The 19,060-nt window shown below is 38.7% G+C and overlaps 1 protein-coding gene across 2 annotated transcripts in view; it reads left to right on the top strand.

The window, feature by feature from the left end:
* The window catches only part of ESRRG (estrogen related receptor gamma), a 577,991-nt gene extending 561,540 nt beyond the window's left edge, over nucleotides 1-16,451 (top strand). For both annotated transcript variants that reach the window (XM_029935647.1, XM_029935646.1), the window contains exons 6-7: nucleotides 3,028-3,297; nucleotides 15,971-16,451. In XM_029935647.1, coding sequence (XP_029791507.1) covers nucleotides 3,028-3,297; nucleotides 15,971-16,215 — 515 coding nt within the window. In that variant the 3' untranslated portion in view covers nucleotides 16,216-16,451. The remainder of the gene's footprint in view (nucleotides 1-3,027; nucleotides 3,298-15,970) is intronic.
* The last annotated feature ends 2,609 nt before the right edge of the window (nucleotides 16,452-19,060 follow it).

The following is a 19,060-nucleotide window of genomic DNA, read 5'->3' as shown; positions in this document are numbered from 1 at the left end:
AAAAAAGTTAGGTTTACGGGAAAGATACACACACGTACACACACGCAGCCATCGACAGAAAGCAAACAAATTGCAGGACCAACTTTAAAAAATGAAATTTTATTGTTTTTTGCTTAATTAAACCCCAAAGAAATGTGTGAAACATTGTTATGGCTGAAAATTGTGAATTTGTAAATCACAGGGACAAAAGGGCCCCTGTGCAACTTTAAAGTTTCCGTGCACGTAAATGTCGATAGCGTGCCTTCTCCATCATCAGCACTAAATTCACATTGATGCCTCTTTTCTTCTCCGTATTGATCCTTCCATGAGAACGTAGATTTGTATCTGTTAATTAATGCGTCCTGAAACAGCGTTTGTATTAATCAGGCAGATAAGAAAAATTGGATGCCTGCATGCTCCTGACAACCGTAAAAGTGCTGGTCCTGATAAAATCGTGGATGGACCTCAATAAAAAAGTTCCTCCTTCCACTCAATAAACTAATCATCCTGCTTTTAATTATTCGGCAGAAAGATGTGTGGAGATTGGAGAATGTGTAAATCTATTTACTAACAGCAGTGTCTGGGAGGCAGAATAGGGCTGTCACAGGAAGGTGCTGCGGGCTACGCGCTCTGTCCATCTGCTGCCGCAGGAAAACTGCTGCTTGGGAGCCTGAGAAGGAACAGGAAAACTAAGGCAAAGGGAAAATACCCCTCCTCCCTTTTGACTCGTAACTTTGCGGAGGATCATTTATTTCTTCGTCTGTTTCATGTACATAAGAAATCCCTGCTATCCCCTTTTCTTGAGTGAGATATTTGGATTTGCACTGCATCCTTTTCCTCGGAGGGGGAGCAGAAAGAAAGAGCTGTCGTTTTGTTTCCTGTTAGTGTAACATTAAGATCAAAAGCAAATGGAGCCTAACCCACTCAGGCTAGACCACTATTTTATGCTGTTGACTCTCTGTTTGTAATGTTACCAGTTGTTATATCTTTAATTCTAATAGGATATTTATTCTTAATAAATGTTTTAATTATGCTGACAAAAAAAAACCAAAAGGAACAGAAAAAGAGGAAAAAAGATTGACAAAGTCAATTTAGAGGAAGATGTTTCATGTAATGTGTAAACATTTTCATAAACAATGAAAGAAAGGCTTTTCACACATGTCTGAAGACCATCACTAACAAACGCTGTACTAATTCCTCTTGATGATCTTATTAAATACTTCAAGTGAATGGTGCCAAATGGCAATCCACTGATTTTCACCCACAGGCCAGGAAATTCCTTCCTTTTCCTTACTGTGTGGTAGTTCCTAATATCACATAGGACACGAACAATCTAATATGAGTGAAAATAGAACAACAGTGATGACCAAATGCAGGAGCCTAAGAAGTCTGGGCAGCCGTGATATTTACGAGTAAAAATAGATTTCATAAGTTGCATTATTAAAATTTTCTCCTTCTATGGAATTATTGGTGGCAAGATCATAAATCACGGTCCTGTGTCCTCAGAAACCACAGGGCTGGTCGATCACTCTTGGAATTCCTGGGCATAATTTTGAAAATGAAAGTGAAGATTTAAGAAATATTTCTTTTTTTTAAGACTCTTAGAAAAAGTAGGTGGCTGATCATCAGGTATCTTCACTAAGACTTCCTTTTATTTATTTTTATTTATTTATTTATTTATTTAATTTGAAAGGGATTTTATTTAGAAGCCAGATCTAGTCCCTCTGAGATATGGATATTTTAACTCCTAACTAGGTTTATTTGCACTGCTTCCTCTTTCCCTGTTGAGTTTCCCTTTTAAAACTTTTTGCATGTTTATTTATCTTTTTAAGCTCAGAAGGAACGTTAAGCAGGCATGTGTGCTGGTCTGTGAATGCAGACCACATTGTTACTGAAGAACTGAAACAGTTCTCTCAGTGGTTCAGACAAAAGTCACATTTAATATGGCTGCATTTATTGAACCCATGTTATAAATTAGTATTTTGCTGGCTTTTATTTTGTGTTTCCCAAAAACAAAACTTGAGGTGCAAGCACATTGTTTTGCTCACGGTGGAAGACCCAGGGGCTGAGTGGGTCCAATATTTAAATTCAGGATCTGGCTCTGCCTGTATGCTATCCATGGGGCCCCTAAGCCTCCGCAGCTAACTTTTTAAATAACTGGATCTTAATACGAATAAACTCTGGCTTTTTGATTTGGGGAGGAGGCCAGACTGCTAACTGGTCTACTCTCTCTTTCTCTCTTTCTCTTTTTTTCTAAGGAACTTTTTTTTTTTTTAAGTTTATTTGTTTTGAAAGCAAGAGAGTACAGTAGCAGGGGAGGGTCAGGAAAGAAGAAAGAATCCCAAGCAGGCTCCTCACTGTTTAGAACCCAATGTGGGGCTCAAACTCAATAACAGTGAGATCATAACTGAAGCCAAAATCAAGGGTCAGATGCTCAACTGAGCCACCCAGGCAACCTTCTACTCTCTTTTATACCAATAGTCACCATTTTAATATCAGGGGGTATAAAATATCCAGTTAAGAATTATCTTTTGGTTGCCAGAATCCTCATCATTCACTGAATGTCTGACTGACTATTAGAGAGGAATGTTTCCAAATTGCACCCTACAGTGCGAGTTGAAACAATGTTTTCCTTTATTTTGGGGTTCTTTTTTAAACTTTTATGTTGTTACTCAATGGTAGCTTTTAGAGATGAAGTAGATGAAAACATGACTTCCTGTAAGACATTTATAAAACCTTCAGCCAGAAATTGGGTATATTTAACAACTACATATTATTTTCCTCTGAAACGAAAGAAACAAAACTCCTTTTATGTTCTATTCTCCTCAACTGTGTCCATAAAACCTATTAAAAGCACCAACAAGTTGAACTGGTTTGTGACTTTTACTTTGCCATTCACAAAATGATCAGGGAAAAATTTAAGAGCATCTAATCAAAGCTCAGCATAATTTTGAGCACTGATGCAGAAGCCGACTACCATATGAAACTAATGTTGCATTGTGAAATTATGGCTTTAAAGTAACTCGATCTGCCCTTCTTCCCATGCAGGCTTCTCCACGCTGTCCCTGGCGGACCAGATGAGCCTTCTGCAGAGCGCTTGGATGGAAATTTTGATCCTCGGTGTCGTATACCGATCTCTTTCATTTGAGGATGAACTTGTCTATGCAGATGATTATATAATGGATGAAGACCAGTCCAAATTAGCTGGCCTTCTTGACCTAAATAATGCTATCCTGCAGCTGGTAAAGAAATACAAGAGCATGAAGCTGGAGAAAGAAGAATTTGTCACCCTCAAAGCGATAGCTCTTGCTAATTCAGGTTGGCATATTGACATAATCATTGTTACATTTTTTAATATTTCAGTTTTACCCTTCCCTTGACTTCTTCAGGGATTTGCTAAACCCGGTTGTAAATTCTGTAGGAGACAGCAAAATTATAGTCATCACAGCTTTCTAGTGAACAGTTAGATATAGGAAAAACCAACTTGAATAATTTTACTATGTTTACTTACTAAAAGCAGTGAAACATTTACAGCCTAATGCATTTCCTAACTAGTAGTGTAAATGGACACCTCTCAGGACAAAATTACCTCCATTGTCTTGTAGGAACAAGTGAAAACAAGTGTGAGTTGTGGACATACAATAACTTTTTTTCCACTTCAAAAATGCACATTTTGCAATTGGGAAAACATATTTGATGTTGTTTTTAGCTTTGGTTGTCAAAGACTACTCTGTTTTCTTGTATTCTGGAATTCTCTAAAAATACAGTTCTGCTGGAGAATTTCTCTGAAAGGTACCAACTCTACAGTAAGGGTTAAGATTTATGGGAATAAATGGTCTTTACATTTGAACTAAAATGTACTAAAATAGCAACCTCTGATAAGTAAAAATCGTTGGTGCTTTGTTAGTTTTCCCTTTGTGCCTCTCCCGATGCGATGCTTTATTGTGGTCTTAAGTCTCTTAGCATTTGCATAAAGTTCAGGATAGATCCCTCCTTAATGACGTGACGATCATTAGATACCTACGTGTCAATAACACGCTCTGATGCTATGTACCATTGACAGTCACACCGTGCCCCTCCATCTGCTTTTGTTTTGACCCTATCTTTGAACTTTATCTTGGTTGCTGGCCAGTAGTTTTCTCTTTAATTACAAGAAGGAAACTGTCAATAAAATCTGTTAAATGGGATGCAGTGAGTGGCTTGAATGGGCGGACGGCTATTTGTTCAAATTCTGCAGCATTCAAGGTATTGACAGTTTGTTTTCTGGGGCCATATGTGACGATCAATCTCAGGCTGGGCTCAGCCGCGCTGAAAAATGAAAAACCAGATTGCTTTTGCTTACTTGTGGATGACGACTTTGTGATTTGGCGCGGTCCTAGTGAGCTGAGACCTTCTGCCCAAATTGCCCCCATGAGAGCTGGGGACGCGTGACTGTTTTTAGAAATAATTTTTAATTGATTTTGTAATTAACAGTTCATCTACAATATTGATGCATGAATCCTTGTACTGATAGGACGGAAATTGTTTTCAACAATGAAGTTGTACTTTCCTATTTGTCTTCATAATGGAGTTTAGCATTGCATACTTTTAATTGTGAAGGTAGCCTCTTGCTTACCACACCATTCACCTCTTTTTTTCCTACCCCCCACCCCCCCGTGAAACTGTAAAATATGATTCTTTATGACAAGTGACAATGGTGATGCAAATTCTCAGATACGCTTTGTTTGACTCTCTAGAAGCGACTCAAAGTGGGAGATAGGAGAGCATATTTTCCTAGAATTTGTTAGTTTGGATGGACTTCACATAATAGCACCTCTCATAATTAGATGAAAATTTTTGCAGCAATCATTTTGGGAAGAATTTGTGTTTGCTAGTCATCCAGTGATTCTAATTTAAAACATATACTTGGTTAATTATTTTTAAAATCTAGCAAACATGTTTCGTATCTCTTATATTACATACTGTTTTTTAAAATTGTTAATTAATCATGAATGCAGACCAATGCTAAAACTTTATCAAAATTGCTAAAATCTTATAATTTTAGATGCTAGATATATACTCTCTGGCTATGGATTATAATTTAGAGTACCTGAATTAATTAGGAGCAGCATTTCTGTCTGTTGTTTAGAAGCGTAATCATTAATGTTTTGATATGTAAATATTCGAATCCCACAGACCCTGCTGTTGGGAGGAGGAAGTGACCTACTTTAGAGCAGTGACTGGTGATTATAAAGTCTTTAAAGAGCTCCTTAGTTTGCTTTTCTTGTTTAAAGCCAGACAAGGTCAACAGGCCCTCTCTCTTTTTCTCTTGTACTGGTAGTGAGTAACACACTTGGAAAATTTCTCCATATCACAAAGTTTTTCTGAAAGTGATTGTAACTTTTTTTTTTAACTTCTCAATACCAAAAAAAAAAAAATCAACTGAACCGGAGTCCATGAAAAGGAGACCTGATTAAGTACGTTAAGGACTATGTTGATGTCTAAATGGTGCCACCTGTCTTCTGTCATATGTGGCCCTTCCTCATGCGTCCAGCCCACACGCCCACCGCATTGGCGAGCGATAAACCACTCAGAAAACCTTTTTTTTCCTTCTCATACTGTCAATATGATGCTATTTTATTCCATGTTTTGGCCAGTATTTGGTTGACAGCAAAAAAGTTGTAGATTCAGTTTTGCTTAGACCCTGTATTCTTCAACTGCTTGAAAACGAATCAGTATGAAAAATGTTTTAATACTTTTCACAGATACCCTAAAAAGCTCGTACATTTTCTTTTCGTGTTTAGAAATTTCAGGTTAGTATCAGTGCAAAAAAAATTCTATTTTAGTGTTATGTATATCTTAGCATCCATTCCCTGAATGGCTGTAGGTGTTATGAGCAACGGTTGTCTTGTTAATCTAAATTTCAGCTTATTTTAAACATCCGTCTGTATTCAATAATTACAAATATTGCACTTATGCTTGGGAAACGGGGAATTGTCTTCTTGTTCATAGCTGTCATGTATTTTTATAGCTCTGTTTCTGTCATGTGTTAATTCAGGAATCATTACAGCACCAAGAAGATCATCAGAAGTACTTTCCCTATCTTAAGGTATATGGCCAAAAAATAAAACTCAATATATTATGAACTAATATTGTAATTCTCACGCTCAAATATTGAAAACCCTAAATAATTGTTCCAGTTGTTTCTGAAGGTAAGAAACCTGCAGACTCACTTTAAACTCTAAAGTTTCTTACTTTTGAGTGCCCACTACATCCCAGGCAATTTTTGCCTCCCTCATATCCCTGGGCAACTGAATTTAAAAAGAAAAATCTAGGCCACAGTTTTAACATTGTTATTGTTAGGTCCCAACTCTCTCCTTCATACACCGAGAAATTAGTCTGATCTCTAGAATTCTTTCTATTTGGGGAATTTTATGATTCTATAATTAATGTTATGTCTTTAGTGAAAAATTTAGTGAAATAATACTACACACATTTTGGGTAAGATTATACCATGTGATTCTATTCTCTCTGTTTGGCTCTGTCGATTCTAACATCTAAGAATTTGTTTGATGCTATTCTCATTGCCCCCAAGAAAATATACTCATTTTTATATAGCGGAAGACTAAGCAGCTTGAGAGGAAGAATTATAGTCTGGCTATTCTCTTTTGCTCAGATCACAGGTGACAGCTTCATGGCTGCCCCTCACACCTCAAGTGATGTCACCTGGCCCTGCCCCCACTCTGGAGCCCAATGAGCCCCACCCATTCAAGAATAAGCAGAACCAAGGTGCCTGGGTGGCTCAGTCTGTTGAGTGTCCAAATCTCGATTTCAGCTCAGGTCATGATCCCAGGGACGGGGGATCAAGCCCCAAATTGGACTCAGTGCAGAGCATGGGACCCGCTTAAGACTTTCTGTCTCTCTGTTCCTCTGCCCCTACCCACCCCCCCTCTCTCTCTCTCTCAAAAACAAACAAACAAAAAAGAACTTAAAAAATAAAAGGATGAACAGAATCTACAGGCTTTATGACTTTTTATTTATATACCAGACTTCTAGAATAATAGCATCTGTTAATATAAAACAGTTAGTAATATTTTGATCCTCAATTTTAAATCCTAAGTAATTACAACCATATCCTGATAGTATTTTGTTCATAAGAACAAATGTCTGATGTGTAGAATGGTGATGCAATTTCAAAGGACAGAAGGTTTATGATGACTGTGAGAGACTGGACGGAGGGCCATATTTAACCACCATCTTTGGACCCTCATATAAATTTGGCCAAGTGCTTCTTTTTTCATGCTCACTGCCTTCAGGTGGCCTTTTTAAATATATTTTCTTAATAAGTCCCTAGTGAAATGTTAACATCACAAATATATTAGGTATCTGTCTGTGTCCTGTATATGTATGCCTTTTACCTTTTAAAAAGAGAGATTTCCCCCCCCACTTTCCAATTCCAAGTTTTGCTTCCTTTGAGAACGCATGCTTTAGTCACATAACTTTTCTCGTCTGTAAAGTGAGGCAAGGGAATTAAACAATGTCGCATATCTCCAAACTGGCCTCAAATTCTATTGGTTACTTTTAAGAGAGAGCAGTGAGTTTGGTCACATATTTTGTGTGTGGTATGGGTGTACATATGCTGAATTTGTAATATAGAAATATTACTATCTTCATGAATCTGAAAAATTAGTGTTAAAGTGAAAAACCTCTTCAGTCCCTTTGTATCTCCTGGGCCCTGAGACATAATTTTATTCAAATTTTGACTAAATTTGCTGATTTGATTATCTTAGATATAAGTTTTAGATATTGACCAAGAGGTTATAAATTTTTTAGAATCTTTCAGTAGACTTTTATTTTAGCTTTTTCTGGGGAATCTCATTTGATTTCCACAACATGCCTGTGAGGTAGACATGTCCAATATCATTTTCCAGGTTACTGAAGCCAGCTGATAAAGACGTGTGGCCACTCGGAGGCGGAGGGCTGGGCCCTCTGTCCCTTGCTATCAATAAGCTATTTCTAGTCCACAAATAAGTATATAGCATGTCTTTAAAAGGGTCCAGGAGGAAGAATAGCAATTGCAATTTCACACCTGCCAACCTAATTTAGTAGTTTTAATGTAGTTTAGACTTTTGCACCCACTTTATCTTGCTGTTTACAGTAGTACAAAACCACCCTCTAAAGTGACAAAAAAGAAATGGGGACGAATGTTTACTACATTTGTAGCATTTTATAAGAAATGATTATGGGTAGGTCTTTTGTGGCAGGTGGATCTTTATTCTTAACTTTTACGCAGACCAAACTGTAATTAATACTCTCTGCGAAATCAAAATTATGAATTTACATCTCCTAGTCTACTTTTCTTTGACTTTTGTTCAAATCTGCCATCGCTGCTTGGTTTATTTTAATTTTGATTATTTAAATCTATATTCATTTTTGAGAGAGAGAGAGAGAGCAAGTGTGCACTTAAGTGGGGGAGGGACAGCAAGAGAGGGGACAGAGGATCTGAAGCAGCTCTGTGCTGTCAGCAGAAAGCTCAAAGTGGGGCTCCACCTCATGAACCATGAGATGATGACCTGAGCCGAAGTCCGACACTTAACCAACTGAGCCACCCAGGCGCCCCTAATTTTAAGATGATATAATTGATTTGAAGTGGATGGTGAATTTATTTAATGTACCCTTTTATTTTCATACATATTATAATATTTCAACCTTTTATGTGAAAAGTGAAAGTAAAACATTTTAAAATGTTTCTTATCATATTCAATGATCATTGTGCCCTGACGTGGTGTGAGAAATATTTGCTACAAGTGTCGCTCTGCTTCCAACTGGGTAATAAGCACATAAACATTCTGCAATTGCCCTCCTTCTAGGGAATGACATAGTGTAACTTTATTATCATTTACGGGTCTTAATGTAGTGATTAATCCCTTACAGAAAGGTCACTAGCACGGTGCAGATCATTTGTGATATTGTGGAATGTTGAAATACATACCACCCAGGTTGCTATCAGCATTCGCTTATGGAGTAGAATTGTCTTTATCACTTATAGTAAAAGGAGTTAGAAAGCTCCTGACCAAGTGTGAGATACTCAAGGCAGACAGAGGCCTTAAGTAGGTACAGGGAACCAGAACAAGCCTAGTAGGGGAATCTGATTGTGCAAGGTATATATAGTCATAGTAATAATAATTTGAGGTTTATGAGAGGGAAGCCTGGAGGAAAGCAACTGTGGACTTGGGATCTGTAGTTTAACATTTGATATAAATGCAGTATAGGAGTGATTTACGTGGCTGGTGTAAGCATCAAAGTCTGGTTTGATAGAGCAAAAAATGAGGAAAACAACTCTCCCCCCCCCCATACATATATCTCAATGGAAAGCTGTAAAATCAATTCTGTTCTTATCACCATGGTTAAGCACAAAGTAGGAATTGTTATTACCATTTCCAGCATTAGAATTAGAACCTGTCTGCATTAGGAAAGACCTAAATAGTTTTGCTTTTTTTTTTTTTTTAATTTTTTAAAAATGTTTTATTATTTATTTTTGAGACAGAGAGAGACAGAGCATGAGCAGGGAGGGGAAGAGAGAGAGGGAGACACAGAACCAGAAGCAGGCTCCAGGTTCTGAGCTGTCAGCACAGAGCCCGATGTGGGGCTCAAACCCACAAATGTGAGATCATGACCTGAGCCAAAGTCGGAGGCTCAACCGACTGAGCCACCCGGGTGCCCCGACCTAAACAGTTTTTGATCGAACCTCCTACATGGAACGGGAACAGCTTTCTTAGCATTTCTGCCACGTGTCTCTACAATCTTGCTCAGAATATTGCTTAACTCACTAGTTTCCGGAAGGGACCATTCATTCAGAAGTTTCTCAGTATCCCTCTCTCTGTCTCACTCTTCCCATTTTAATGTAAAATAAAACACAAATTTAACACACACACACACACACACACACACCCAAATGTATAATTTAATGGATGTATTCATTTTCTGTGGCTGCTCTAACAAATTACTGCAACTTGGAGACTTTACACAATACATATTTATTCTCTTTCTGTTCTGGAGGTCATAAGGCCACAATCATGTTTACTAGGTTAAAACAAGATGTAGACAGGGTGGCAATCCTTCTGGAGGCTCTACGGGAGGACCTGTTCCCTTGCCATGTTCAACTTGTAGAGTGACGTTCCTTGCATTGCCTGACGCCCAGCTCCTTCCTCCATCTTCACACCAGCAATGTAGCCTCATGAGTCAGTGGTAACATTGCCTTCTTCCCTTGCTTCTCTTTTATAAAGACACTTTTGAGTTCATTGAGGACCTTCCTGGATAACCTACAATAATCTCCCATAGCCGATCCTTACCAGCAGCTGCAAAGTCTCCTTTCCCATCTCAGGTGACTTTCAGGTTCCCGTGATAGACTATCTGGATATCTTTGAGGCCATTTTCCAGTCTGTCACAATGGCTGTCTGAGCAAGGACGAGAAGCAAAACTTTGTGAGATATCCCAGAAATGTGTCTCATCCCCATCTCCCCCCCTCCTTTCCCACAAACATAACCACTATCCTGTCCTGTTTCTTTTAATCACTTCCTCATGTTTCATTATAGCTTCATTGCTAAATGTGTGTCCTCAGACACAATAGTCTAGTCTTGCCCATTTCACAAAAAACAAAAAATTTAATGGATTTTTAACTCCTTTTTAATCTAAAAGTTTATCTTCTGTTGAAGAAGTCAGGGCATTTGACTTGCAGAGATTCCCACAGCCAGAGCTTTACAGATTGCACACTCTGGGAGCAGTTCACTATGTTTCTGTGTGCTTTGCATTTTGTGCAAGCTGGCAGCTGGATCCAGACTTAACCAGACTCAGACGCAATCCCTGTGGCACCTGTAGGGGGCGTGCTGCTCATTTGGGAGGCACGTAATGTTTGGTTGTCTCCGTGGGAAGATAGCAGGGCTGATGGTCTTTACCTAAATCAGTTCCTCACTGGGGGTCGCAAAATGATGATTTATAACTTTTTCTTGTTTTCTTGCAACCATTGGGATACTTACGTAAAGTAATGCTTTTGTTCATCTCTTATTTGATTACCAATGATGCAGTTTATATAAGAGCTTGCTTTCTTTCCCATCATCCATCAGTTTTCAAAACAAAGAAATATTATAACCAAATGTGTTTAAACTTACTCAGTGGATTTTAATCATTTGCAATTTTAATCCTTTTGTAAGCTCAACTTGCCCCCTTTTGGGTCAGCAGGAATCTACTCAGGTTGACTTCTGGAATCTTTTTGAATGACTTAGTGGTTGTAGGTAGTGTCCTTTCTATCTAGCTTAAGGTGTTCTGTACTTACCTTAAATATTCCCTGGCTGAAGTCTGGAATCTACTGATTACCCGGGTGTTAGGTTGCCCATTGTTGGTTCTACACTGGCTTGACCATCCTTCCTAGGTCTCTTCAGGGGGCACAGCTAGGAACACAACACAGTCCTGATTCTGTGTGTGTGTGTGTGTGTGTGTGTGTGTGTGTGTGTGTGTGTGTATCTTGGGGATACCTTGTCACTTCATTTTGTTTGTTTGTAAGTGTTGTCTGTGGGTTTTTAGTTTGGCCATCTAGTTCTATTTTTTATGTGTGGATTTGGAGAGATGAACAAATCTTGCTGCCACCACTCCACCTTCCTAGAGCCCAGCCTGCCTATTTTTAGTGAAAAGTTTATGATTGGCTCCACTTTGGAAATTTAGGGTCAACTATCTATGCTGATCCAGGGCCAGTTTGCTTTGCTGTCCACCAGTGTCCCTCGGTTTCCAGCTGATGGCAGCCATGAGGGTCATTTTGTTAGACATACATTGCAAACAAAACTTTGAGATCAAATTATCTTTTAGAAATAGACCTTTGCTCATCACTTCTCTGTCTTTCTCATCATGTTATGCTTCATTCATATAGTGATTAGAGGAGGCATAGCTCAGAGTTAGAGCATTTGACTGCATAGATGATTAGGGAGTCTCATTGGCTCACCCCTCATTTCATCTCCCCTATTCGTATAGGCAATTTACGAACACTAACAAAATCAACACTTGGGTTCTGCAGAAAAGGTTACTCTGTTGATTTATATTAGGTATTAGACTTCACTGTGAATATCTATTGTTAATATCCATTTCCACCCTAAAAATAAGGTTTAGCACCATTGAGAAAGTATTGCCAAGAATATATTGTCTTAAAGGCAGCTCCCAGATAGGATTTGGACATTCTGGAGTAGCTATGCCCAAGCCCACAATAGTTGTTTTTTTGTTTTTGTTTTTGTTTTGTTTTTGTTTTTGTTTTTGTCTTTTACCGTAAAGAAAGGCAGTATTTTATTCTAGGTAAAACACAAAAATAAAATCTTCTCTTGCAAGGCTCTGAGTTTCACTGAATTTTCCAGCTGTAGATGTGAGGATATTTAGCTATCTTCCCAAAATAAATGGTCTGAACTAACATGTTCCTTTAGGATCCCACTTCCTAGGGTAAAATATTGGCACTTAATGAAAGGGTTCTATCTTATTACTTAGTGTGGAAATTTAATATATGGGTGACAGTGTATATATCATTTGAATGCTGGTTGTCTTTTGACATCTGGATTCTCTTAGAACAGCAGTCTGGTTTTATAGTTCGACAGCCCTGGCGTGGCCATTAGAAGCACCTAGATGTTTAAAACCACTGATGATGCCTTGTTGGATCAAGCTCTCATTTTCTGATTAATAGATCTGGGCTTGGGCCCAGATATCCTAGTTTTTTAAACCATTGACCCAGTGTTTTTAATGTATAGCCTCATCCTGTCTAGTTAGTTCATAAGCCTGTGATTCCTTTTATTAAGTTTCACTGGTTTTCATTAGCACAAATACTGGGACCGTTTCCTTTTAAAATGTAAAGTTAAAAAGAAACCAGCACCAACAGCCAAAGCTAAATAATTACATAAATTAATGCCAGTTCTGTTGAGCTTGGCAGAAATGTATAAATGTAACCAAAAGAACAAAACAGATTAAAGCCGTGGAGCCCGAACTTGAACTAGGATCCTAATGGAGATTAATATTTTCTTCAGCAGTCTGCCGGCTGAATCATGGTCTAATTAAATAGTTCAGATTTAGTGAGTTTGCGTTTAAAGTATTAGCAGATCCGAGAATGGGTAAAGCTAGAATGAGTTAGAATCTTTTCTGTAAGTGGGAAGTTAAATTATCATAGTAATTTGATTAAATCATTTTTAAATCTCTCAAGCTAAATCACAGCCTTTAAAGAATAGTTTGAAGTCTTAATTGCTGTTTGTGAGCATATCTCTCTGCTGTTTGTTCTCGCCTCATTTCCTGTGACGTCCTATAATATATCTCCTGCTGGGCAAGACGAGTGGGGAAGGCAAGGCTTGGGGCCGGGGCTGACGTCACTGCCTCTCACTTCCAGCGTCGAGTATCTGCCGTGAAGGAGAGGGGCCCTTACTCTGGATCATCCCAATATTTAGAACCAGGACCAAAGGATGGACGATGTAGACAGATTTGGGAAAGCCTGAAGAGGACATTTCTAATAATCAGTGCTGTCCCTGGTAAAATAGAATGCTCTACAGACGCCTAGAAATGTCTTCATTAAAAATGTTGCAGAGAAGATTCTTGGTGAAGATGGAACATTGAAGAACATGAACTCAGGGGAGAATTCTAACTCGATTTTTAGAAAAAAAGGGAAATGCCATATGCAGAGTCATGCATTCCTGCGGCATAATGTGATTCAAAGAAACCGGAGTTAACCCTAACTCTGGCGCTGCCGCTGGCGCGTGACTTCCAGGCAGCGGGGGATGAAATGAGGCAGTGTTCCTAAAGTGCTGATCAGGGGTCTCACCCCAACAGGTGCTTAGTATGTGGTATATTTATCATATTTCTTCTGCCTTTTTTTTTGGTCCAATGGGAAACAGTTATTTTGTATTCCTTTTGTCTGTAAGGATGCAATTCCTCTCTTCCCCATCCAGTTATTCCCATTTTCCCTTAGAGTGCTTTGAGTCCCAGGGCAGACTGGGTAAGTCCACCTTAGCTCCCTTCCCTTATGTGCAAGGTCAGTTTTTTGGTGTTATTTTTTGTTTTTGTTGTACCTGGCCACTCACCATTAGTGTGTGTCCGTGCCCACCATTTCCCCTTGAGGCAGCACTTAAGAGTAAACATAGGAAAACAAAATTAGTCCATGTTGTCATCTGCATGACTGTTTTCCCCTCACTAACATTGCCAGTTGTTAGGCATCTTTGGAAACTGCGTGTGCTGCGGCTGTGGAAGGCGCCTAGGAAGCGGATGGGATTGTCATTGCTGAAAGGGTCCGAGTGAAGAGAAGCCTAGGGAGAAACAATCCACAGAGGGAAAGGCTCGGTCAAGGCCTGCGGCATGTCCGGAGCTCCGGTCCACAGCACCGCTATCGACATTAGCAAGAATGCCTTCTCTTGGCTCAACCAGGCAGGAGTTGAGTCTTGAGTGGTAAATGCCCATAAGCCACTGTATTCCAAATCATTCAAAACTCTTTTAGGGGCACCTGGGGGGCGTCTGGGTGGCTCAGTTGGTTAAGCGTCTGGCTTCGGCTCAGGTCATGATCTCACAGTTCGTGGGTTCGAGCCCCGCGTCGGGCTCTGTGCTGACAGCAAGCTCAGAGCCTGGAGCCTGCTTCCGGTTCTGTGTCTCCCTCTCTCTCTCACCCTCCCCTGCTCGTGCTGTCTCTCTCTGTCTCTCAAAAATAAATAAAAGACATAAAAAATTTAAAACAAAACTCTTTTAGAGAAATGTGTCATTAACCACTGAATGTAGATAGTGGTCAGTTTACCAACAATGTGATGAAACAATTTCAAAATGACAGTGTAATAGAAAAAAGCAACAAAATACAAGTGAGTTTTTAAAACATGTTTCTGGTGGCAGCTGCCATTTTAATTACTTTGCCATAATTTTTTTTTCTCATGTTTTTAACCACTTGATTTTAAATTACATTTCCTCTCTCTTTTTGTGCATGTGACCTGAGGTTTGAATTCTATGAAAGATGAGGCTAACTCTGTGTATCTCAGAGCTCTGCATTCTCAGAGAACGAGAATTATTAAACATGAAGAATCCCCCAGACTCCATTATGTGTAATTAACAGATAAACTGTCATCAGAATCAATAAAACGTGCTAAATGATTCAAACTTGTATATAATTAAGTGTCTGTTTTAGAGCGAGCGCAGGAACTTTTCTTTTTCCTCGCATCTAACATTTCTCAAAAGATTAATTGTGGCAACCCTGTTAACCCCTTCCTTGCTTGATTGAATTATATTTTTAAATTAGTCACTTAAGGATGCAGTTTGCCGCCCCAAATGTGAAAAATATTTCAGAACTCATTAATCCAAAGACTTCATTTATTTTTCACTAGGAGCAGACTATGGAAGAGTGCTTTAAGGAACTATTAGTAGGACACTGAAAGTCTTAAATGAATAAGCAATTTGCTGTGATTTCTGTATATTCTACAACTGAACATAGTGTCAGATTCAGTGTTCTTACATGGAGTTCTTAAAACCTTGCTCATCTGCCTTTTTTTTTTTTTTTTTTACTTTTGGGAAATATGGGATTTTTGAGGGCAAGATCCTAATTTTAGACAATGTTACCTTCACAGCACTTAGAATAATACTTTTAATAGGTGGCCTTTGATAATTGTTGGATGCGTGAATAAATGCATGGATGGGATAATGAATTAAGTAACCAAAATTGTAATCTCTTAAAAGACATTCTTCTCTGCTTGCTCAGTTTTAGGAGAAAACACACACACACTTTTATATAATGGATTTTTTTTACAGTAATTTCTGTGTTCTGAATCCATACTGGAATTCATCTACAGCAGAGAAATCTAGAAAAAAAAAAAGTAGAGTTTTTGGCAATGTAAAATTCTCTGAGCAAATCACGGCATAGCGTTTAGAGAAGTTCAAGAATAATATTTCACCTCTGTAACTCTAACCTACACATCAGTCCTGTCACTGTTATTGATATTGTTGCTCTGCGTTTTGCTTTGTTGCGCAGACTCCATGCACATAGAAGATGTGGAAGCTGTTCAGAAGCTTCAGGACGTCTTGCACGAGGCCCTGCAGGATTACGAGGCTGGCCAGCACATGGAGGACCCGCGCAGGGCTGGCAAGATGCTGATGACGCTGCCGCTCCTGAGGCAGACCTCCACCAAGGCCGTGCAGCACTTCTACAACATCAAACTGGAAGGCAAAGTCCCCATGCACAAACTTTTTTTGGAAATGCTGGAGGCCAAGGTCTGACTAAAAGCTTCTTGGGCCTTCCTATCCTGCACGCCGAAAAAGGGAAAATAAACCCAAGAGTGATGTCGAAGAAACTTAGAGTTTAGTTAACAACATCAAAAATCAACGGACTGCACTGATAATTTAGCAGCGAGACTATGAAGCAGCTTTCAGATTCCTCCGTATCTTCCCGATGAGTTTCTTTCTACCTTATCTCTTCTTCTTTCTCCCTTTCTTCTGTCATTTCTTTTGCTTTTTTTTTTCCTCCTTCTCCCTCATCTCTTGGCTTTCTTCATTACTGGTTCCCTTTCACCTTCATTTGCTTCCTTCTGTCCTTCCTTCCTTTTCCTGCTCACCTCCTTCTCTTTTCTCACCCTTCCCCTTTCTTCCTACATTTTAAATATGTCTAAGGAAATTGTCCTTCCCTTTCCTTTCCTTTCCTTTCCTATCGTTTCCTTTCCTTTCCTTTCCTTTCCTTTCCTTTCCTTTCCTTCCCTTCCCTTCCCTTCCCTTCCCTTCCCTTCCCTTCCCTTCCCTTTCCTTTCCTATCCTTTCCTTTCCTTTCCTTTCCTTTCCTTTCCTTTCTTTCCTTTCCTTTCCTTTCCTTTCCTTTCCTTTCCTTTCCTTTCCTTTCCTTTCCTAGCTAGCCCTTCCTTTCCTTGTCCTTCCTTCCCTCCTTCCTTCCTTCTTTCCTTCCTTCTGCTGCTGAACTTTTAAAAGAGGTCTCTAACTGAAGAGAGATGGAAGCCAGCCCTGCCAAAGGATGGAAATCCATAATATGGATACCAGTGAGCTTGTTGTGAACCATAACGTCCCCAATGACTAAGGAATCAAAGAGAGAGAACCAGCATACCTAAAAGTACAGTGCAACACAAACAAATTGACTGAGTGCAGTATTAGATTTCACGGGAGCAGCCTCTAATTAGACAACTTAAGCAACGTTGCATCGGCTGCTCCTTATCATTGCTTTTCCATCTAGATCAGTTACAGCCATTTGATTCCTTAATTGTTTTTTCAAGTCTTCCAGGTATTTGTTAGTTTAGCTACTATGTAACTTTTTCAGGGAATAGTTTAAGCTTTATTCATTCATGCAATACTAAAGAGAAATAAGAATACTGCAATTTTGTGCTGGCTTTGAACAATTATGAACAATAATGAAGGACAAATGAATCCTGAAGGAAGATTTTTAAAAATGTTTTGTTTCTTCTTACAAATGGAGATTTTTTTGTACCAGCTTTACCACTTTTCAGCCATTTATTAATATGGGAATTTAACTTTCTCAAGCAATAGTTGAAGGGAAGGTGCATATTATCACGGATGCAATTTATGTTGTGTGCCAGTCTGGTCCCAAACATCAATTTCTTAACACGAGCTCCAGTTTACCTAAATGTTCACTGACACAAAGGATTAGATTACACCTGCAGTGACTCCGAGTAGTCACGTGCATAACGCACTGCACATGGAGTGCAGATGCGTAGAGTCATCAGGAGTTCACCTCTCTACCTGGGGGGGGCACAGGTGCCATATGATTGCTAGCTGCCGAGGTGGTTGGGAATGAGAGACCGCAAAGTGACAGACCTTGTCTCAGAAGGAGCTGTGAGCCAGTATTCATTTAAGACGCAATAAGGCAAATGCCAGAATTTGAGAAAAAAAAAAATCATCAAAGACAGCAGACGCCTGACCAAATTCTAAAACCTAATCTTTATGAGTTTATTCATTTAGGAGTGTTTGTTTCAATTACTCTGCAGTTTTTACCAAGAGCTAAGCCAATGTATGTGCTTTTCAACCAGTATTGTCACAGCAAGAAAGTCAGGTTCCAGACTGTTAAGAGGTGTAATCTAATGAAGAAATCAATTAGATGCCCCCGAAATCTACAGTCACTGAATAACCAATAAACAGTAACCTCCATCAAATGCTATACCAATGGACCAGTGTTAGTAGCTGCTCCCTGTACTATGTGAACAGTCTTATTCTATGTACACAGATGTAATTAAAATTGTAATCCTAACAAACAAAAGAAATGTAGTTCAGCTTTTCAATGTTTCATGTTTGCTGTGCTTTTCTGAATTTTATGTTGCATTCAAAGACTGTCGTCTTGTTCTTCTTGTGGTGTTTGGATTCTTGTGGTGTGTGCTTTTAGACACAGGGTAGAATTAGAGACAATATTGGATGTACAATTCCTCAGGAGATTACAGTAGTATATTCTATTCCTTACCAGTAATAAGGTTCTTCCTAATAATAATTAAGAGATTGAAACTCCAAACAAGTACTCATTATGAACAGATACACATCAAAATCATAATAATATTTTCAAAACAAGGAATAATTTCTCTAATGGTTTATTATAGAATACCAATGTATAGCTTAGAAATAAAACTTTGACTATTTCAAGAATATAGATAAGTCTAATTTTTAAATGCTGTATATATGGCTTTCACTCAATCATCTCTCAGATGTTGTTATTAACTAGCTCTGTGTTGTTGCGAAACTTTTTGGTGCGGACACGTTTCCAAAACTATTGCTACTTTGTGTGCTTTAAACAAAATACCTTGGGCTGATGTTTCATCAGCCTAGTGCTAGGAATACTGTGTATCTATCATTAGCTATATGGGACTATATCGTAGATTGTGGTTTCTCAGTAGAGAAGTGACTGTAGTGTGACTCTAGATAAATCATCATTAGCAATTCATTCAGATGGTCAATAACTTGAAATTTATAGCTGTGATAGGAGTTCAGAAATTGGCACATCCCTTTAAAAATAACAACAGAAAATACAACTCCTGGGAACAAAAGGTGCTGATTCTATAAGATTATTTATATATGTAAGTATTTAAAAAGATTATTTTCCAGAAAGTTGGTGCAGGGT

Source organism: Suricata suricatta, chromosome 3 (assembly GCF_006229205.1).
Source record: "Suricata suricatta isolate VVHF042 chromosome 3, meerkat_22Aug2017_6uvM2_HiC, whole genome shotgun sequence".
In the NCBI taxonomy this organism is placed as follows: Eukaryota; Metazoa; Chordata; class Mammalia; order Carnivora; family Herpestidae; genus Suricata; species Suricata suricatta.
This window is presented reverse-complemented; position numbering and strand designations above follow the sequence as displayed.